The sequence below is a fragment of the Lissotriton vulgaris genome, chromosome 11 (genome assembly GCF_964263255.1).
Source record: "Lissotriton vulgaris chromosome 11, aLisVul1.2, whole genome shotgun sequence".
Lineage (NCBI taxonomy): Eukaryota > Metazoa > Chordata > Amphibia > Caudata > Salamandridae > Lissotriton > Lissotriton vulgaris.
In genome coordinates, this window is record NC_141699.1 from 173,717,808 (window position 1) to 173,741,637 (window position 23,830).

Below are 23,830 nucleotides of genomic sequence, written 5' to 3' on the forward strand. Positions count from 1 at the left end.
CTCTTCAGTGGCGAATAGATCTAACCAAGGCTCTCCCCACTGCAGAAAGAGACCTTGCACACGTCAGGTTCAGATGCCACTCATGATCCAACATGCACCGGCGGCTGAGTTCGTCCACCCTGGCGTTCAAGGAACCTGCCAGGTGTTGAACCACCAGGGCGATGCCCTGGTGTTCCAGCCATGTCCAGAGGCGCAGAGCCTCCTGACAAAGGGTCCACAACCCCACCCAGCCCTGTTTGTTGCAGTACCACATGGCGGTGGTGGTGTCTGAACACCTGCACTACACTTCCCCGGACAGAGGGAAGGAATGCCTTCAGTGTAAGTGGGATCGCCTGCAGCTCCAGAAGGTGGATATGGAGGCCGGGGCTCCGCCGGAGACCAGAGGCCTCTGATATCCGCCTCTCCCATGTGGGCCCCCCCATCCCAGGAGGGACGCATCCATCACCACTATGTGCTCCGGTTGGGGTAGGGAGAGGGATCTGCCACTGACCCAATTGCGGTCTGTGAGCCACCACTGCAATTGTCTTGCAGTGCCCTCAGAGATCAGGACATTTTTCGGACAGGTTGCCCTGATGCTGTGCCCACTGGAACTTCAGGTCCCACTGCAGAGCCTGCATCCGCCACCTGGCGTGATGTACCAGCAGGATGCAGGAGGCCATCAGCCCCAGGAGCCTCCGAGTCAACCTGACCGAAACTTGGGATAAAGGCTGAAAGATCGGAATCAGAGACTGAAAATCCTGAACCCGCGGCTCGGGAGGACAAAACCGAAACTGTGCCGAGTCCAGAACCGCTCCGATGAATAGGAGCTTCTGTGAGGGGCACAGGTGTGACTTTGGCACATTGATGGAGAACCCGAGCGAGTGCAGGAGATCGGGCGTAGTCTGGAGGTGAGAGACGACTGTCTGGGGCGAGCCTTCAACAACTAGTCATCGAGATATGGGAAGACTGGAACCCCTGATCTGCGCAGTTGAGCTGCGACCACCGGCATCACTTTCATGAACACCCGAGGGGCACTGGTGAGGCCGAAGCACGGTAAACTGAAAGTGCTCGTAGCCTACCGTGAACCGCAGGTAGCGCCGGTGGGCCGGCAGGACGGGGATGTGGAAATGTGCGTCCTGCAAGTCCAACGCTACCATCCAGTCTCCAGGGTCTAGGGCAGTCAGGACCTGAGCTAAAGTCAGCATCTTGAACTTCTCTTTGCAGAGGAAGCCGTTGACGCTCAGGAGGTCCAAGATAAGGCGCAGGCCCCCTTTCCCCTTCTTGGGAACCAGAAAGTAGTGGCAGAAGCAACCACGTCTTACTTCTGGCCCAGGAACGGGCTCGATGGCCCACTTGGCCAAGAGGGCCAAACTTCCTCCTGCAGAAGCTGCAAGTGATCCCCCGACATGCAGTGGTACTGTAGGCGCATGGCAGGAGGGGTCTCCTCGAAGGGGAGGGAATAGCCCCTTTGGACGATTTGCAGCACCCACCTGTCTGAAGGTATGGTAAGCCTGGGGAGGTGGTGATGGCGAACCCTGCCCCCCACTGGCACTGAATGGGCCTGAAAGCTCGGACTAGGAAGGCTTTGGAGCAGATGCTGCGGGAGTGGATGTGGACTGACCAAGCCTCTGTCTCCCTGCACCGCCACGGCGGTTACCACGTCCGCAACCGCGTTGAGGTTTGTTCTGGGGCCTGTGGCTGGACGAATGTGTAGGGGTGCCCCTTCCTTGGCCACGAAAGGGGCAAAAAACAGAAGGCTGCTGGGGCTGGCCTGACAGGCCCAAGGACTTGGCAGTAGCCCTGGAGTCCTTGAAACGCTCAAGCGCACGGTCTGCTTTGTGGCCGAAAAGGTGACGCCCATCGAAGGGCATGTCCATGAGCATGGACTGGACATCCCCCGAAAAATTGGTGGACCTCGGCCAGGCTTGGCGACGGATCGCCACCATCATGTAATCGCTCTGCCCAGGTAGTCCGTGATATCTAGTCCACATCTGATGGAATAACGTGCTGCATCCCTCCCCTCAACAAGAGCTTGGGCGAGCCGTGGCTGGGCCTCCTCCGGACACTGGGGCAGCACGTCTGTAACCGTGTCCCACAAAAAGTGGGTGTAACTGCCCAAAAGGCAAGCAGTGTTGATAGACCGCAACCAGAGACTAAGTGAGGAGAACAGTTTCTTTCCAAACTGGTCAAACCTTTTGGATTCCAGATATGGACGGGCAGTTGGTAATGTGGTCTGGGACGTAGAGGCCTGGATAACAAGGCTCTCTGGGGTGCGGTGTACAGACAGAAAGCAGGGCGGTGGCATCAGGCCACATTCCAATCCACAGGGGGCACTGTGGAGGACTTGGACCAGGTGCGCATCAGGACGTATGAGGTGCCTTTAAGTGTGGGGGATCGGTTTGAGATGCGTTCGCTGAGGAGCCAGGGGAGCTCCTTCAGGTGTGTTGTGAGTGTGGCATGGGAGGTTGAGATTGATTCTGCCTACCAAGTTCTGAATTGTCTGCAGCCTTCTGGTAAGTTTTTGTTGATCACAGCATAGAGGGCATTCCCATAGTCCAGCCTGCTTGTGATGAAGGCGTGCATGACAGCTCTTGGGTCCTGAATGGGAACCGGTTTAAAATCTTCCCCAGCTTCTTCACGGTACGGGAACATGAGGTGGTGATGGCGTTTACTTAGGCGGTCATGTTGAGATTGCGGTCAATGACGATTTAAGGTTCTTGCCATGGGTAGTGGGGGAAATTGTGGGTCTAGCTCTGTTGGCCACCAGGTGGAAACTCAAGGTGAAGTGCTCTTCACGAAGATCACGATTTTGGTCTGGTTGATGTCCAGCTTCAGACAGTTGATATCAGTCAGGCATGCATTGAACTTGATCTGGGACCTAGGCGTCATGTTAGTGAGGGAGAGAATGAAGTGTGTGTCAGGCGTAGGAGAGGACCTTGATGTAGTCCTTTGGGTTGAGGGCCTACTGACGATACCTAGAAATAGCACCTGTGCATCGGACCACAGAAAGAGGAGCTAGCAACTGTAGGTCACACAGCCTGCCTGACATTCTCTTCTGGGAAAGAAAAAAAAACAGGGCCTTCATTTAGAGTGCTGGCTTTTGATCACAACAGCACTCAACCGGCATGTAGGCCCACTGTATCTATGAATCAGTATGTAAGAAACTCAGTTATTGGATACAGAGGTTGTGAGCCCTTCTCAAGCTACAACCACAATGTTTTTCAGGGTGAAACACAAAGTCACTAAACTAAAACTGTGCTTAATTCTCTGGTAGCTTGGCACAAAGCAGTCAAGCTTAACTTAGAGGCACTGTGTGAAGCATTTATGCAGCACACAAACAGTAATAAAGTGAAAAAACAACACAAGAATAATATCACACCAATTTAGTAAAAAATAGTAGACCATCATAAAATATTTGACATCAAAACAACAAAAATCCAATTAGTAAAACCAGCGATATGCAATTTCAAAGATTTCGTAAAAAAAAAAAAAAAAGAAAGAAGGCATAGAAGAAAAAAGCGTCAACTGTGATTATCTGGTCGTGCCAGACCGGGACAAAGTCACAAGTTCAGGCAGACCGTGATGGAGCGAGGGATGGATACAAGGACAAGGCTAGAATTGTACCAAATGTCTTGGATGCAGGGCATTGGGTCCAACGGATCAGAGAAGTAATGTAGGGTCCTGCTTCATGCTGCGTCAGTTACGATGAGGTGCTGCGAGGCAAGGTCCGGTCCGCATCAAGTTGCGTCATGCTTCATCAGACCAGATGGGGAGCTGCAAGGGCTGCTTTGGTTGCAATAGGAACCACAGTTGGGCTGGCAAAGCTCCTTTATATTTAAAGGTCAACAAGGGCGCCCATACGAGTCAGCAAAGGACCCCGGGGAACATATTTATGAAAGCAACAGTGGTCCAATGCATAAGCAAAATTCTGACAACAATCAATATAGACACAATGGATACTATATTAGTTATGACATGTCCAGCCGGACAGAGGTCTCAATCTTTTACTTTTTCAAAAAATCAAAAAGGAAATTCCTTCAACAGTTCTTCGTAGTGGGGCACAAGCCTGTACCTTAACAAATACAAATTGGCATGGTGAAGAAAATCACAAACAAAGAAAACAAGGCTTTTAGGCAAGAGCTTCAGATTCCTGTAGTTAGTAATGTAACAGAAATTCAAGTAACACCATTACAAGCATACAACACATGGTATACGTTTTAAGTATATGGTGTTCAGGAAAGTCGACGGCGTTTCGATCCCACTATATAATCATGGGGATCATCATCAGGACATTGATAATGCCTAAACAATATAAACCTTTATAGCCTAGGGAGGAAGAGGGGGAAATAGGCATAGAGAAAGCAGATTAATGGATTTGACAATGATTAAAAGACAGAACAGCCAAGATTGGCAAAGAAGTGATAGTGAGCGTTTTTAAAAAAAAAAACTTAATTGTTGTGCACTGGGTGTGAGTAGGTGGTGGTTCTAGAAGGTCATTAGTGAAAATTTTGGCGATGGCTGACCGTGAGAGGAGACAGAAATAATAGTGGATAATTACAGAACTCATTCATTTGGATGTCGCAGTGATTTAGAAGTGAAATTGGGTGGACTAGACGGCGCAAGGATGGCAAGCAGCGGAATAGTGCCAAATTAGACGTGGATTAAGGAGTCAGAACGGTGAATTAATGGTTCATGGTCGAACCATTCAACGCCTCACTCCAACAGGGAGTTGTACCCCCGAGCTGGAAGACGGCCGTCGTAAAAGCCTTATTAAAGAAACCTTCCCTCGACCCCGAAAATCTGGCTAACTACAGGCCCATCTCCCTACTCCCAGGAGTCAGCAAGATTGCTGAAAAATTGGTCAATAGGAAACTCTCTCAGTTCTTGGAAGCTAACAATAAGCTAAAAAGTTCCCAGACGGGCTTTCGACCAGGGCAGGGCACCGACATCGCCCTCCTGGCAGCGGTAGAGGAGGCCAGAGCACTATTGGACGGAGGAGGATCAGTGGCAGTGATCCTCCTCGACCTAAGTGCGGCATTCGATACCGTCAACCACCATCTTCTCATCAAAGACTTAAAGGAGTTGGTGTGGAAGGCTCGGCTCTATCCCGGCTTTCATCCTTTTTAGCTCATCGGACCTACCAGATCTGGGAGAAGAACGCCCGCTCCTCCGAAATTCCCCTCCAATGTGGTGTGCCTCAGGGCTCCTCCCTGAGCCCCACATTATTTAATATCTATATGTCCACATTGGAGGAGGTCATCACCCCATTCGGAGTGAGAGTGAATGAATAATTCAGCCCTAAAATTAAACGGTACTAAAACTGAAGTCCTGCTCCTCGGCCCGAAAGGGCTCACACTCTCCCCGAACATCTGGCCAGCTTGTCTGGGCCCCCCACCTGATCCAAAAGAAGAGGTAAAAAGTTTAGGTGTGTGGATCGACACTGACCTCTCATTCACAGTGCAGGCAAAGAAAGTAGCCGGGACCTGCTTCGGACTCTTGAAATCTCTGAGGAAAGTCCTGCCCCTCTTGCCCTTCAACTCCCAAAAATTGCTTATTCAAGGCCTAATACTATCGGGGCTCGACTTTAGCAATGTGATTTACCTGGGCGCTCCTGAAGCCACCTTCAACAAGCTTCAGAGAATCCAGAACACTGCGGCCCGGATTATCACAAATACGCCTGCCAGAACTTCCGCTAAACCTGCTCTAAAACTCCTCCATTGGCTTCCTATAAGGGAGCAAGTCAAATTCAAGGCCTTATACCTAGTCCACAAACTAATACAAAATCAAGGCCCCCCAGTTCTTAGTAAACTCATCACTCCCTACAAATCCACCAGATCCCTTCGTTCGGACACAGAAAACTTCATCACTACCCCCAGATTCAAGAAAGCCCGCTCAGGAGGAAGACGTTTTTTAGTACAAACTGCACGCCTTTGGAACTCGCTCCCCCGCGACCTGCGGCTCGAACCACAATACCTGCGCTTCAGGAAGCGACTGAAGACTCATCTTTTTCCCCAATGACTCCTCTCCACTCATTAACTGATCTTCTGTCCCCCCCACCTCCCCTTTTTTACTTTGTTTTGCCCTCGGTCCCGCTGAATTTAAGAGATAGGGTTCCTAGCGCTGGGATACCTCAGGGTGACTATGCGCTCTACAAAAATAAATAATAATAATAATAATAATATTATTAATAATAATAATACCTTAATTTACAATTAGGCAGCAGAAGTGTGCAAGACTACGTGAATGAAGGTGTCAGGACGGCGCAATGACGAGTGAAGGCGGGTGGAAGGACTTAGTGTTGCCGCATACACCAGGATATAGTGTTTGAAGGAGTCAGGATGGCGCAATGACGAGTGAAGGCGGGTGGAAGGACTTAGTTTTGCCGCATACACCTAGATTTAGTGTTTGATTGGTGCGGGGAAAACTAAAGTGCGAGTCAAATTCAATTAAAAAACGAACCTAGATCGCTGACTAAATTACAATAGGACAATCGCAAAACCAGTGCTATAATCGTGTCACAGTGATTCGGGCATATTAAAATACGGGGCTTACCGAATACGCCCACCCTAAAGAGTCAGGGCAGGGTAAGGTGGAATAATGGGTAAAATACCGGCAACCCTGCGAATAGAGAGTCACAATGGGTTAGGTGGAGCCCATCAGTTACAGGAGAAACGAACAGCCCGGGCAGAGAAGATGTTTTACCAGCAATCGGGAGCCTTTGGGAAAACGCGTCAGCAATGTGCTCGATCGCGTTATGTGGAGGGGAAGTTATCCTAGAGGGGAAACAAGTCAGAGAAGGGCATATTAAAATTACGATCCTACTGCGCATTAAACAGAGCAATTTCAATAATTCCCATGGGGCAGGCTTACCGGGTCAGTCGGCAGCGGTATCTTCCTGGCAATGCATTGGCGTGCCGTTACGGAAGTTACATCTTATCAAATGGAAGAAGGCCTACTATTGGCTGGTGCTGGTTTAATCGGGTCATGAAAATAAACAACGGACAAAGTGGAGGCCATCTTGGAGGTGAAGTGGAATCATGCTAGGGTGCTGGTCTCAAGGGGGCATGAAAATAAACAACGGACAACGTAATATAGGTTAACATTGTTGACTTGAAATTGTTGCAAGTCAAATTTTAAATGTAAAGCACTATTGCAAAAATGCAGAAAATTAATAGCCAGCAAGGGTAAACTGGTCAGGTGTGCAAAATAATGTTCTGATAGCAAAGCTCTCATTGTGAAAGTGTTCTTTGTTTTAAACCAAATTGAAGTACAATTAAATGCTATGCTAACTATACATTTAACAACTAGTTTAGGGAAAATATATTACCTGCAAATTAAGTCAGCCCTGTGAAGTAAGGAAAATAATTTATAGTGAGGACCTCTTTTCTGTGAAATGCAAACTTTGAAACCGATGGAAAGCAATCCATAAAAGGTACATACACAAACATTTTATGCTGGTAAATGGGGTTTATTGATTGTTGGTAGTACTCTCAAACTAGACTCACCAGATCCATTTTGGTGATATTTTCTACAATTTTCGCCTGAAGGTTTTTTAGGTGTACATATTTCAAATATAAAAAAACTCAAAAACTGTATTTATTCTTAATTTTGTCACATAAGCACGGTGATACAATCCACTTGCAAGCGTTTTACAATTTATCTCTCTTCTGCGAGGCAACGAAAACTCTGTTCATAGGTCTACAAACTTTTAAATCGATATCTTCTAAATCAGACTTATTTTTCATTATCAGTGCAAGAAATACCATCTTTTGCTTGTAGCTGCCACTGTTAGTGTTTTAATAGTAAATCTCCCATAAACATCTGAAGTCTTCCTATAAAAACCACTAAGAACTACTTCTAGACAATCTTTAATAATGCTAAATACTTCAGTTAACATTCTTTTTTGATGAGGTAATTCTAACCTTGAAACACCAGACTTGGTCATTCTGGAACAAGTCTATGTTTAAAACAAGTCTTATCTAGGAACCCATTACATTTCTGGTACAGCACATGGACCCGAGATATTGCCTTTTATTTTGAATGCCACTGGCGAAGCACAAGCTATCACCATTCTGAATAGAGTTGTATACATCTTATGCAGCCCACTATGCAAAAAATAGAAACCCAACAAACTAACATCTAGACTTGAATTATCTGCTGTAAGGGTTCAAACAAACTACCGTAAACAATTACTTAATTTGGGTGGTGGAGAAGCTCCTCCTAAAACCATGTAAAAGGAAAACATGGCTGTGAGAAAAAAATAATTTCTAAAAGCATTCACCAGAAAAAATAAGAATTAAGAAAACTGTAAACTTACCTAAGCCAATTGTATCCAGCTCATATATATCATTTAGAAAGTTGAAGGTTGTAGTCTGACACTGACAACTGCCACTGCTGATGTAGCAAGCCATCCTAGTTGAAGGAGGACCAAGGAACGGGTACTAGGAAAGAAGCAGAAAATTACAATAATAGGTCTTGAACGTGTGCATGCAATGACAACATAACAAAACTTCACTTATGTGGATCAAAAACAAAAATACATTTTTGTCAAATACCTTCTAATTTTGCTGGCGATGCAGCAGTGACCAGCAAAGAAAGGAAAATATTGGTTTGCCGACAAATCGGTATCCTTGTCGACATGGTTGGAAAAATTGGGGTGGTGGGAATTGTAATCGGGTGAAATTGAGAGCATAGCACGTCATAAGATAAAGGACACAGAAGGAGAAGAGATGGATATTATATAAGATTGCGAAGGTAATGCAGACACTTAAAGAAAAGGCCAATGATTTACAACGATCTTGAATAATGCCACGAGATGACAGGAACAGAAGCTAGAAGGTAATCACTAGATCTGGGGAATATTTCTGCAGAGCTTTGGAAGCGGGCCTACTGATCTTGTTCTCACTTGGTACACATTTCCTACCACGTTTGTGATAAGAAGACATGCCTTTGTGGTTTTGGGGAAAACATGGCGGCCGCCGGCTAGAGCGAGCCGCACGCACCGAGCAGCGCTCTGAACCCTTCACTGCAGAGATATACAAAATGTACGTACGGAGCTGTTAATTACATGCCAAGTAGAGCACACACGACAGAAGTAAGCGGTTTTTCCTTTTTGCACAAAAAACGCCTGCCCCGCTTTCCTCGTACCTGGTCTCGGTGGATGTGTCTTTTTGAAGCGGATCTCTCCTCGGCACCCGTCCCTCATCCGAGTTGGAGGCGGACAGCCGAGGAGCTTCGGCGCGGCCGGGCGGCCGCAGCTCTGGGATTCCTGGGCAGAGTTGCTGATAGCAGTAGTATCGGCAGAGGAGAGGAAAGGGAATCTCGGCGATCTCATTCAGCTGGGGACCCGCCCCTGCAGCCACCAAACACGGAGGTAATCTCCACGGAAGAGGTAAGAGGTATGCGACCCGTCCAAACTAAACGTGCAGAACTAAAAACTGGAGGGGCAAATCCAGGGGGAACAGCCAGGGGTGCAGAGCTCCAATCAAGAATAACAAGGAGCAAAACCAGGGGTGAGCACAAAGGGGTCAATCCGGTACAGAAACTACAGGTCCCAGAGTGCAGTGTGGGAAAAGATACATTAAAGGATCTGGACTATCGGGCTGAAGTAACAGAATCAAGGAGAGGTGCCTCCATTAAAGGGGCCAAAAATACTAAACAGAACAGGCAAAATAAAAATAAAGGTTTAAAAGCCCCCAAAGGTAAAACTCTATCATTGCGTTCATATTTCAAGCCTATACCCCAGGTTCTGGAAATCCCTCAAGATATGGCAACATCAAAAAATCGGGATGGCCGGGAAGATTTACTAGAAGCTAATACGGGCAAAGGGAGTATTTCCACTCAAAATTTGCCTGAGATACTAGGAAATCCCGCGCATGATTCGGATCCTAAACCACACTTAGAGGCCATCCCTGTGCCTCCCCTAATACTCCCAGGAGCAAGTTTTGCCAATCAGATACCTATTACGCAGAGGCGAAAGGAAGATGAAGTAGGATATAATGAGTTAATACCAGGAAAGGAAGGCAGACAGGAGGACGCAAATCAGCAGCAGGGAGAACTTGGAGAACTTGGCGTGGGTAGCACCCTTGAGGCTCTTGTAGGATCGATTACTGCGATGAGAGAAGAAATAAGGCACAACTTTGCAGTTTCTAAAGCCAACCAGATCGAGATAAGGGCGTCCTGCGACATAGTGGAAAAGAAAGTGGACAGTCTCTGTGAAAGAACCGAAACATTAGAGAGTTCAGTGGGAGCCCTTACCTCAAACCTAGAGGCCGCACGATCCAGAATAAATAACCTCCAAAAGGATGGAGAGAGTATGCGGGAGCGAATTGAAGGGCTGGAAAACTACTCCAGACGTAACAACATTCGAATTTTGAAAATTCCGGAGGGAAAAGAGGGGGGAGATCTCAAGAACTTCGTAGTAAAGTTACTAAAGGAATGCCTCAACTTGGATGAGACAGCAGAAACCCTTGAAAAAGATATACAGCGAATTCATTGCGACCCATTCCGTCTGAACCCAGCAAGAAATAAACCCAGAAAAGTCTTAGTTAACTTTCTGACATATGCTTTAAAGGAAAAGGTTCTGAATCTTGCATTGAAGGCAAAAACAATACAGGGTCCCGATTTCCCCTTTGAGATTCGGTCAGACTTATCTAAAACCACACTTGATAGACAGTGGGAACTAGGACAGCGTATGGAAAAGTTTAGATCGTTAGGAGCTAATGTTCAGATGAGATTTCCTGCATTCCTCCGGGTTATGTATAATAACAAGATGCACAATATCCGCTCTATACAAGATGCGGATGAGCTATTAGAAAGTATAAGTGACCATGCTCAGGCCCAGAGAGCTTAATAATCTAGGACTAGGAATAAGGTAAAAAAAAGTGTGCCTAAAGGGAAAAAAAAGGGGGCGAAAAAGGAGGGATAAAAAAAAGGAGGGAAAAAAAACCTAAAAAAAGGGGATGAAAATGGGAATTAAAAAAAAAAAAAATAGTAGAAAAACTTTAAAAAAAAAAAATCAACCCCTATTCACACTCTAACTAGAAATATGGAGTCAGAGAGCATACTAAACAAATGGGGGTAAGTAAGAAAGGAAATAAAAAAAAATTAAAAAAAGATGTATATAATGAAAATAATTATATACATAAAAAAATCAAATAAATAAATATATATACATATAAAACAAAAATAAGGGAAAAGGCTCCCTTAAAGACAAATAGCCAGAGGCCCTCCGCACATTTATACCTTTAATTGGGTAGATAATAGCCCCATATTCATAAACTATCTGCAGTGGAGGACAAAATAGCAAAGCTCAAAGCTGCAGCGGGCCTGAAGGTGGCCAGACATCAGGCCACAGTAAGTAGGGGGGTTTTCCCAGGGGGGTGGAGGGGGGTGGGGGGTGGAGGGGGAGATAAAATAAAAAGTCCTCAAAAGCCTAACCATAACTGTATCCTAGCGTGCCTTATTTCGCTAAATTTGACCTGTAATAAATCAAAATATAGATGTTACCAGCGGAAGAAAATTAACATGAAGGAGGGAGAGGGAGATATAACAAAATTACATCGATCCAATATATATCTTGGAACGTCAATGGACTGCGAGTGAGGGACAGAAGAGAGCGTATCCTACAATACTTGAGAGACTCTCAGGCACAGATCATTGTCCTCCAAGAGTCACATCTACTTAAATCAGAGGCCGAACTGATACTAAAGAAACATAAATGGATAGATACATTTTGCTCTACAGATCATAATGCAAACATCAGGGGGATAATTTTTATTTTTAAGAAATCGGTAAAAGCTCAAATTCTAGAGTATAAAGAGGACCACACAGGTAGATGGCTAATATTGAGAGTATCACTGAAAGTTCATATTCGTACCCTGGTGGGATATTATGGCCCCAATTCGGACGATCCATCACATTTAGATGCAGTCAGGAATCATCTGATATCAGTTCAGGATCCAGTGATCTGGATGGGTGATTTTAACATCGTACTTAATCCCAAGTTAGATAAATCCACTAGTTTTAAAAATTGTAGTTCCACCAAATCAAGGCAAACCCTCATTACAATAATGAATCGCCTTGGCCTTGCTGACTTGTGGAGAGAGAAAGCGGGCAACAAAATGGGGGTCTCCTTTCGAAATAGCCGGTTTAAGCACAAGTCAAGAATTGACTATGCATTTTTCAGCTATTCGTTGAAAGACTCCCTGATAAGAATAGATTACCTCCCACCACATCTTTCGGATCACTCCGCACTAACATTCATAATGAAACTAGACAGTAAGACTGAATCAGCAACTTGGTCATTTGATAGGACACTCTTGCTTGAGGACGAGGAGTGTCATATGGATACTTCGTTACATATATTGCGTTAAGTTAGCATGAGTGTATTACATGCCTAACAGCCATTTTTCCTTCGGCTTCAGTTTTGCACACGACACCTACTTGTTGTTGTCGCTTTCACCCTAGAAGCGGTGATGTGATTTATTTGAGAATAATATGTTATTACTATGCTATCAGTATTGCTTGGTACACTTGGTACAACTGTCTGCACACTGAGAGCTGCACACTCTAAGAATAACCTAACACAAGGTTGCTGGGAGGCCTGATCCTCGCACCACATTAGACATAACACAAATAATGTTGATGCCAACATTTGGGCTCTACGCGGGTTTAAGATAGAGTTACAGGGAATGAATCAACACACTTGGTGCTGCGCATGAAGAGAGCTGGTAGCTGTTGATGTGATCTACTCCTACTGACATTTAGAGGTATGGGTCCGCCCTGCTAAAACCCGAATGAGACCTGCTTAGATATAATATAATATGCTAAATAGGGTGCGCAAAATATAGGTGATATAGATTTCTATAGATTTTGCATTGTAACATGCTATCACCTTTTGCTTACTATGGATTAGTGACTATGCTGCTAACTCTGATTTTTATAATATGCATTTTGGTATTATACAAGATACTGCGTTTGAGAACCTTGCATTGAATAATAAATATTTCAAACTTGCACGTGTGTTCTTTGACTCTCAGTTTTGGTTTGAAATGATTATATAACGAAAGAGTGTTCATGTGTTCCACGATTCCCGAGGTATTCTAAAGATCATGTTCTGGTTTGTCTAAGACATGGATCATTTCATAATGCTCCATGAGACACTGTAGCTAGCTAGGTAAGGGGATTTCTGATACTGAGATGAGTTTTGGATGATCCTAACTCACTGAGGTTCTAGATCTCTATGCACAGTTCTGTGGGAGAACGGAAACCCTGCTACATGGCGCCCAACGTTGTTGGCCTTATATCATGACACTCGAGTAGTATATCATTCAAACCTTAACACCTTCATTCCCGTTTCCGGAAAACGGTGGTGTCGGAAAAACCTACCTATTTATGAAATAGGTCTTTTCAAGCTTGAATTCTTCTAAAACGGTTTCTATGACTTACTACCCAGTTGTGCTACAAAGTGTTCTTTGTCTTTTTCTCTTCCTGTGCTAACATGGCCGTGGACATCCCGCAGCATAGCCGCATTGCGGTTCGTGACCACTTGCGGGCATATAATGTCCCTGTGGATGGCTTGGCTGTGGTTCTAGTGGTGAGTGCGGAACATGCGTACCCGTACGAATTGTTTTATTCGTGGGTGACATTTCCGGCAGTGGACGCTAATTCTGGTGTGTTCCATTCATACACTGCTTCGGCTGTACCGGTGGCTTATGCTCCGTACAGGGCACTGGAAGTACCTATAGATGTTTGGCAGCACGGAGTTTGGTTTGGTGGCGCCCTACCCCATTCTTTAACCAATCCGAGGTTAGGTCCTTTGTCCATTCCGGGCACAAATTGGCCCGCTTTGGGTGGATTTACTCCTCACCCTAATCGCGCCACTTGTAATGTGGCTGACCTGCTGCGTCTTCATGAAGTCGCGGTTGGAGTGATTAGGGCGCTTGTTCATTACATTGGTCGTAATGTTCATGGCGCAGCCCCCGCAGGTGCGCAGCTTCGAGCAGAACAGGCTGGTTTGAAAATCAGTCCTGTCATGGTGAATTCCGTTATGGGCAAGAAGCCCCAGGATAAGGATGATTTTCCTTTCTGGCTTGCCGAGAAATTCGACCAGCTGGAGGCTGTGTTTCCTAATACGACTCCTGGTGAGAAACACCGGATTCTTACGCTCAGTTTACCGAAAGATTTAGCCCCTGAACTTGTTGACTGTGAGACATGGGGTAAGACTTTTGCAGCGGTTTATGCGAGGTGCTATGGCACCCCGACTGTGTCCAACCTGTCTGCGGTCCTTAAACGTGTTTAAGATGATCACGGACCGGAGTCGGAGGTTGAATTGGGTATGCGTCTGAGTGGCTCCTTTGATGTGGTTTGCGAACTCATCCTTGCGAATGTCAAGGGGGATGCAGTGAACTTTCAGGTGGCCAATGCTCTGGCGTTAGTTCCCGATGCCGATAAACCCCGTCAGTTAGCAAGGATTATTGTGGCGGCTTATAAAATGGTTGGCCGCACTTCTAAGGGTGTAAAGGCTTTTTCTGAAAAGGAGAAGAAACAGCCCCAGGGACAGTCTTCAGAAACGGGTGGACAACCCAAGTCCAAAAAACAAAATTGGCCGAAAAAGCAGAATCAGGGTAAGCAGCAACAACAACAACAACAGACACAGGTTTCTAGTCCTGCGCCTTCGCTGCCTGCGCAGTCGGATAGAGTTTATGATTTGCGCGATCGCGCGACGATTAAATCGCCTGAAAGATTTCAGGCTTCTGACCAACGCTCTCCTCGTTCCTTTCAGGACTCATCGGCTCCGTCAACCGGTGGTGGAGGGGGCGGCAGGGGCAGGGGTGGCCAGCAAGGACGTGGTCAGCCCCGCCCGCGAAGTGAAGGGGATCGGCGGGACGACTCTACGCCCAAGAGACCGCAGTTTGCCAAGAAGAAGGTCGCAGCCTTAACGGCGCATCGATATGCCCCAGATAGTGAGAACGTGGCTTCGGAATCTGACGTGGGCTCTGACCTTGCTGGACAGCGCGGCGGAGATTACCATAGTGAGAGAGGCCCTCCGTCCACTGTTGAAGGTGACAGCGACTGACACTTATGTTGTGATTGAAACGGCTGATACACATGTTGCTCCCCCTGAACGACTTTTTGAAATTGTCCTGTTAATAGAAGGTGACATGCAGCGAACTGTAAAAGGGGTATTTTGGGGAAATCTTTCGTCTACGTATGACATTTTACTTTCGGAGGCTGACTGGCCCCCACCTTTTGTTCTCGCAGCTCCGCGAGGGGAGGAGGTGATCCTCCCCAGTTTCGCGCACACTGTATCGAGAGTGGAAGCGCTGCATTTTGCAGAAGAGTGGGCTCTGGCGCTTGCGCCGGCTGTGTACCGAAATCAGTGTGGCTGGGATAAATTGTCTCCTAGCCATGAGATTCCTTTACGGTCACAGCCGCAGCCACAACCTCAGTATCCCATACGGCGTGAAGCTAAAGCTTCTGTCGCGGCTATCCTTGAACAATTGGAATATCAAGGTGTAATTGAAACGTGTGTGTCACCAATGAATAATCCCCTTTTTACTGTGAACAAGCCGGACGGCTCATATCGTCTGGTTTTGGATTACCGGCATTTGAACTCGCATTGCCGTAACTGTGCAGTACAGAATACTCACGGCTCTGCCCTAGTGAATAGTCTTGAGCGTAAACGGTTCAAAACCACGCTTGACATTTCCAATGGTTTTTATGCACACAGATTAGATGGTCTAAGTTCCCAATGGACCAGTTTTACGTGCGGCGGTGTACAAAAAATGTTTGAACGACTCCCAATGGGCTATAAGAATAGTCCTGGAGTGTTTTCCGCCCGCATTGTCTCTCTTTTGGAGAGCTTCGATCCAGTTGCTTGTTCTTATGCGGATGACATTTATCTCACAGACGACGAACTTTGGGAGCATCTGTGTCGAGTAAACAGCATAATTTGTAACTTTGCAGACATGGGTTACAAGTTTAACTTTGCGAAATCACACATTGCGGAGTACACAGTGTTGTTTCTAGGTTATGAACTTAACCACGAAGGAAAGGGGTTGGCTCCTCACTTCCTGGAGAAGTGCGCGCAGTTGTGCTCTCCGACAACGCTGAAAAAATTACAGTCTTTACTGGGTTTTTTAAATTTCGGGAGGACATGCATTCCGGAATATGCGCAGCGTATCAAGCCTTTGTATGCCTTGATACAACCATCTTTTTCCAAATCATGCTGGCTGCCTGAGCATTCACACATTCTGCAGTCTTTGCAGGCTGATTTGCTCGCTTCTGACTACTTACAGACTCGTGATAACCAGACCAACCTGGTGATAAGAATTATCCCTGGGGCGGTGGGTTTCACGTACCTGACTTTTAATGAAGGAGATACAGTACCTATTGCTTACAAGTCACATTGGTACACTTCGGCTGAACTGCGTTTTTCCACTGTGGAGAAAGTTTTAACGGCTGTGCAGATGGCAATTCTTAAGGAACGTGTCCTGTCGCAGGGAAAGCGCATGTTGGTTGTTACCCCGTGTCCTGCCTTGGAGGCAGTCACGAAAGCCAGTGTACCAAATTCTAAAGCTTTGCACCCTCGGTGGATTCCGCCTTGAGTGATCGCTCCCCTCGCTGCTCTTTACAGCGTGGTATCGTATTGCTGCATTGTAACCAAGTTCTGTTATTTGCATAGCGCCATTGTTAGTAAGCTTCGTAATTTCATAGCGCCATTATTCCACACCGCTTTCATTGCTTTGCTTGCATAACATTGCATTGTTGTGTGTGATATCCCCCGGCGCCCTGCTCTGACCTCCCCTCCATTTTGATCCTGCTGTTGTTGTGTTCCCCTGAGCCCGCCACGCCTCCCAGCTGAGCCGCCCTCCCACAAGCACTCAAAAGCATTCCCCAAACCTCGCAGCGCTGTGATTCACTCGCCGCTTCCGCCTTGAGTGATCGCTCCCCTCGCTGCTCTTTACAGCGTGGTATCGTATTGCTGCATTGTAACCAAGTTCTGTTATTTGCATAGCGCCATTGTTAGTAAGCTTCGTAATTTCATAGCACCATTATTCCACAGCGCTTTCATTGCTTTGCTTGCATTACATTGCATTGTTGTGTGTGATATCCCCCGGCGCCCTGCTCTGACCTCCCCTCCATTTTGATCCTGCTGTTGTTGTGTTCCCCTGAGCCCGCCACGCCTCCCAGCTGAGCCGCCCTCCCACAAGCATTCAAAAGCATTCCCCAAACCTCGCAGCGCTGTGATTCACTCGCCGCTTCCGCCTTGAGTGATCGCTCCCCTCGCTGCTCTTTACAGCGTGGTATCGTATTGCTGCATTGTAACCAAGTTCTGTTATTTGCATAGCGCCATTGTTAGTAAGCTTCGTAATTTCATAGCGCCATTATTCCACAGCGCTTTCATTGCTTTGCTTGCATTACATTGCATTGCTGTGTGCGATATCCCCCGGCGCCCTGCTCTGACCTCCCCTCCATTTTGATCCTGCTGTTGTTGTGTTCCCCTCAGCCCGCCACGCCTCCCAGCTGAGCCGCCCTCGCCCCTCCCCCTCCACTATCCATATATGACAGTAGTTCCCGCGCGCAGCGTTTACGCGCAGCGTTCGCGCCCAACCCGCGCCGAAGGTGCGCCAAAGGTAAGCCCGTCTACGCCTGTCCGCGCTTGGACCGCGCCCAGCGCCAGACCCCCTGCCCCTCGCGCTACCCAGCCCTCCCGCATTACCTACGATGCCGCCACCCTCCTAGCCCTTAACCCCGGTCGCGCCCCCAACTGCGTCCAAGCCGCTCCTGGACACACCCATGGACCTTTCTCTTGCTACTCCTGCAAATTCAGCGGCACCGACAACATCTCTGCTACAACCACACCACAGATTCCCGACCCCAACCACCTACAATGCATCCTTCTCAACACCCGTTCGGTCCACAGGCACGCCATTGACCTATGGAATCTACTAGACACCATTTCTCCGGACATCGCCTTCCTTACGGAAACATGGATGAATGCTTCCTCCGCACCAGACATCACCATTGCCATCCCTGAAGACTATAAGATCACCCGCAAAGACCGTACCAGCCACACAGGAGGAGGAATCGCTATCGTCCATAAGAAATCTATCCGCATCTCAACCAGCTCTGACGCCAACCTCGCCAACTCCGAACACCTTCACTTCCAGATCCACATCGACCCCAAGACCACACTCAGAGGCACCCTCCTCTACAGACCACCAGGACCCCGCGCAAAATTCAGTGAAGACATCACGGACTTCATCTCTCCACACGCGCTCCCCTCCAAAGACTATATTCTTCTGGGAGACCTCAACTTTCACCTTGAAAAGATAAACGACCACAACACCGCCACCCTCTTGGACAACCTCGCCAACCTCGGACTTAAACAACTAGTCACTTCCCCCACCCACATCGCAGGTCACACACTCGACCCCATCTTCACATCCAGCAATCATGTCTCCTTCAGCCACACTACGGATCTCCTCTGGACCGATCACAGCTGCGTTCACTTCACCTACAACAAGCCGAAACCCATCAACCACTCCCAACCTACCCTGCAAAGAAACTGGAACAAAATCACCACGGACCAAATCTCCGCATCGCTCCTTCGAAACTCCCCAGCCCTCTCTTCTAACGCCAACGAAGCCACCACCAACCTCACCCTATGGTTATCCAACACCGCCGACACCTTAGCTCCACTGAAAAAACGTCAAAGCAAACCTGGCAGCAAGAAAGCCTCATGGTTCAACGATGATCTCAAGAAGTCCAAGAAACTCTGCCGCTCCCTTGAAAAGGCCTGGAAAAAAGACCCAACCACCAGCACCAAGGACGCCTTCAAAAGCGCCACCCGCACTCACCACCAACTGATCCGAAAAGCCAAGAAAACAGCATTCAAGGATCGACTTGACAACAACGCCCACAACAGCAAGGAACTTTTCAACATCGTCAAGGAATTCTCCAATCCATCGGCCAACTCCAACGACATCACCCCCTCTCAAACCCTCTGCGACTCCCTTGCCTCTTTTTTCCACAACAAGATTGCAGACATCCACAACAGCTTTGACAACCAACCCGGAAACCAACCCACCCCACCATCTGCTGACCATCTTCCCCCCGTGAACACCCTTAACGCCTGGAACCCAATCTCCACTGAGGACACCATCCGCCTGATGAATTCCATCCACTCAGGATCCCCCACAGACCCATGCCCTCACCACATCTTCAACAAAGCAGACTCCGTCATAGCACCGCACCTCCGAGACGTCATCAACTGCTCCTTCAACTCCGCTACCTTCCCAGAAGACTGGAAACACGCTGAACTCACCGCCCTTCTGAAAAAACCAACAGCGGACCCCACCGAACTCAAAAATTACCGCCCCATCTCGCTTCTTCCATTCCCGGCCAAAGTCATCGAGAAAGCCGTCAACAACCAGCTCGCCGCCTTCCTCGAAGCCAACAAATCCCTCGACCCCTCACAATCTGGCTTCCGAGCAAAACACAGCACTGAGACCGCCCTCATCGCAGCAACAGACGACATTCGAACTCTACTGGACAATGGAGACACAGTCGCCCTCATCCTCCTCGACCTCTCTGCAGCATTCGATACAGTCTGCCACAGCACCCTTCTACAACGCCTCAATAACATCGGAATCCAAGGAAAAGCACTTGAATGGATCACCGGAAGAACCCAGAGAGTCCGCCTTCCTCCATTCAAGTCCGAGGCCTCTGAAGTCATCTGCGGCGTACCTCAAGGATCCTCACTCAGTCCCACCCTCTTCAACGTATACATGAGCTCCCTCGCGGCCATCGCACGCCAACACAACCTCAACATCATCTCTTACGCGGACGACACTCAACTGATCCTTTCTCTCACCAATGACCCCAGCACCGCCAAAACTAACCTACACGAAGGAATGAAAGAAGTTGCCGAATGGATGAAACAAAGCCGTCTGAAACTGAACTCAGACAAAACAGAAGTCCTCATCTTAGGTACATCCCCCTCTGCATGGTACGACTCCTGGTGGCCGGAAGCCCTCGGAAAAGCACCCATCCCGACAGACCACGCACGGAACCTTGGCGTCATCCTGGATTCTTCACTCTCAATGAACAGACAAGTCAGCGCCGTATCCTCTTCCTGCTTCAACATTCTTCGCATGCTCAGAAAAACATTTCGCTGGATCCCCTCCGAAACAAGGAAAACAGTCACCCACGCTCTGGTCACGAGCCGACTAGACTACGGAAACACCCTCTACGCGGGTACTACCGCAAAACTCCAGAAGAAACTCCAACGAATCCAAAACACCTCAGCCAGGCTCATATTAGACATCCCACGCAACGAACACATCTCTGGTCACCTTAAAGACCTCCACTGGCTACCCGTCAATAAGAGGATCCCTTTCCGACTGCTTACCCACGCACACAAATCACTCTACGACATCGGACCAGATTGCCTCAACTCTCGACTGTCCTTCGACACCCCCTCCCGCCAACTACGTTCTTCCAGCCAAGCCCTCGCCACTGTACCTCGCATCAACAAGACCACCATGGGAGGCAGATCCTTTTCATACCTGGCTGCTAAAACATGGAACTCACTCCCCGCTTACCTTCGCCTCACCCAGAACCACCTAGCGTTCAGAAAGCAGCTTAAAACGTGGATATTTGACAAATAATCCTCCTCCCCTTCCTAAGCGCCTTGAAACACTCTGGGTATGTAGTGCGCTATACAAATTTTATGACTTGACTTGACTTGGGCTACATCCTTGACACCCCAGGATGTCACGTTTATTTTTGACGCCGCTTTACGGTCGCAGGAGTATTTACAGTATGAATTTGTTCATCCGGCTCCTTTAGCGATGCGGCCGTTGGAGGATTTCCATTGTATCATTTACACTGATGGTTCGGCGCAGGTTGCGCATGGCTCTAAACATGCCTACGTTTCCGCATGCGCCATTGTGGTCGGTGCAATGGTAAACGATGAGTTCAAGTCCAGTGTCGTGCACACGCAAACACTGGGGGACTGCACCGCACAATTAGCAGAGCTTCGTGCTCTAATGCTCGCATTGGAGTACGCTGATCCTAGTGTGACGACTTTAATCGTAAGTGATTCTTACTACTGTGTCCAGTCTTACAATGAGAACTTGTTCTTTTGGATTCAGAATGATTTTCGTGATTCCAAGGGTAGCACAATAAAACATAAAATGATCTGGGTCCGAGTGGCGGAACTTAAAGAGAAACTGCCGCTCGTGTTTGTGATTTATACTCTCGGCCATCAGCGCGTGGGGGTCCACGCTGTTGGAAATTCGCTTGCTGATGAGGCAGCGAAGTCTGCGGTATCAAAATATTTAGTTGCAGCAGTCACAAGGTCCAAAAGCAAAATAGATGATGACATCTTGGCGGCTGTGGCTGCCGCGGAGAAGGGAGGTAAATATCCTGCGGGGTTCCCTTCGAAGTACACATACCACTTAAGTCCCGATAAGGTTCCTTATGTGAAAATTCCTGGTGTTGGCGAACGTCTAGTTCCCAACTCGGATCGCAGGGCTTCTCTGATTACAGCGGCTCATGAAGGTGTGGCGTCTGCGCATGCGGGCGTCTCAGCCACTGTAACTCAGCTACAACAAAGGTTCTGGTGGCGGGGACTGTACAAACAGACGCGCGATTATGTCCTTATGTGTGACATTTGCCAGCAGATTAAGCCTTCTACTGCTGCGCGTCCGCCTCAGACACAGTTGTACATCTCTAATAAACCGCTTGGTTGCGTTTATTTGGATCACTGCGGTCCTTTTTCTTCTAATACTGCGTATAAATACATCTTAGTAGCAGTTGACTCATGCACACACTTTGTGTGGGTATGGCCACATCGAAGCGCTGATTCGCTGACTGTCATTAAGGATTTGCGTGTCTTTGTGGGAATTTTTGCCTGTGGTACTTTCCATTCGGACCAGGGTCCGGCTTTCGCCTCTAAGGCGTACAAGGATGCTATGGTTTCGTTGGGAGTCCAAGTCAAGTTTTCAAGTCCCTACAGGCCCGAGGGCAATAGTGTAGTAGAACGAATGAACCGCGACTTAAAGCAATCTTTGACAGCCCGAGTTATAGGCACTGGTAGAAACTGGCTGGCCCACCTCAATGACGTGCAGCGTGCGCTTAATAATCTCCCTAGAAGGTCTCTGGGTGGGCGGACCCCATACGAAATGCTCTTTGGTATCAAGATGTACGTCCCTGACCTCGATGGTTTAGACTGCCAGGCCCAGGCCGCGGCCTTTGACGTAGATGAACATTGCAATGTTTTACAGGATCTACAAAAGACCAGAGACAGTCTTGCTAAGGAACACTTGCCCTCCACGTCGGATGATGCGTTGCAGATCCCGGTAGTTGGCTGGCTACTCCAAGTTGGAGAACTGGTTCGTGAGAAGATCGATAACAAGAAAGAGTTTGGTCCCTCATATCGAGCACCGGTTCGAGTTCTTGGAGTGAAGGGCACAAGAACAGTCATATTACCACCACTTCCAGGTCGTAAAGAAAACAGATTTATTTCTATTGACAATGTCAAGGCACACAGGGTGGCCGATTCTTCATAGCATGACACCGGCTGTATCCTGTCCTTCCATGGTGAGGCACTCTGTGCTGGCTATTACATCTGGTGCAGAACAGGAGGTGTCCCTCGAGATGCCTGCTATATCCAGTCCTTTATTAAATACTATTCCTGTTACTAACATTGATGAGCTGACCTATGCATATCCTGCTGATTTATCAATGCCTGATTTACAAGCTCGTTTGGCTAACCAGTCCAGATTCTCTTTTGACTCTGATTCGGAACTTTCAAAGAAACCATCGACTATTGCAAAATATACCACGTTATTTAAAAAACATTTTTTAATTCCACCTTGGACATATATTTGGCTGATACTATTTTCATTTTATCTTTTTATGTCAATTGGTTTTGTGTTTTATTTTTTCCGCCTGATCGATGGCCATTATGTAAAAGAAAGAACAGGAATTCGGTACCTTAATGGAACATTGGCCCCTCTTTCCTCCTCACATTCAGCACACAGGCTAAAACGAGACTTAAATACAGTAGAAATTACTGCTTGGCCTGTCCTTGATGGAATTGTGTGGGATGCGGTTAGGTTTCAGATTCATGGCCCCACAGAAGTTATTAATGTTCCTAATGTGCTTAGAGTAAACATGGGGGATGTGATTAAACAAAATATTCGGTCTGATGATTGGGATCTTCATGCCGTAGAAGCATTGTTCTCCGATTTAAAATATTATGCGGCCTTTGATGCTGAGGATTTGTACTTAGATTCTGTCAATTATGGTGATTTGTTTTGCTTTCAACATTATGGAAATCATTTCTTGCATAAAACAAGTTCCAGGAGGGTTCCTGTGAATTACACACAGTGGGAACATTGCCGCTTGCAGCATTAAGCACGGCTTATAGATTGTCATTTCGGTTCACTGACTTCACGTGTGTCCAACCTGTGTTTCACTGCCTGAGCTGCGAGTTCGATTGGGCCATTGATTTGTGTTTATGCTTGAAGACTGCTCCTGACGTCGATTTTGATCAGCTAATGCGTCCCGTAGTGGCTCACGAGCTGATTTGTTCTGGCGAAAGAGTTATGGCCTTTGCAGCGATAAATGGAGTACTGGGTCAATGGGAGATCTCTGCAGCGGCGCATGCCTTTCTGACACACAGCGTTCTGGTGAACCCACCGAGTTGTCCTCTGACGTTACAGGAGGATCCGATGCTGGAGGAACACGTATGTTCTTTCCCATTGCTGAATTGGATTGCTGAACTATTTTCGGATGATGGCAGTGATTTCATACTGGAGGCTGTTGCAGCTTA

General features: G+C 47.5%; 1 protein-coding gene across 1 annotated transcript in view; it reads right to left on the bottom strand.

The window, feature by feature from the left end:
• NAA25 (N-alpha-acetyltransferase 25, NatB auxiliary subunit) overlaps positions 1-23,830 on the bottom strand; it is an 893,576-nt gene that overhangs the window by 211,046 nt on the left and 658,700 nt on the right. Inside the window, exon 19 of the mRNA XM_086943077.1 lies at positions 8,297-8,420. Within this exon, the coding sequence (XP_086799203.1) occupies positions 8,297-8,420 (124 nt within the window). The remainder of the gene's footprint in view (positions 1-8,296; positions 8,421-23,830) is intronic.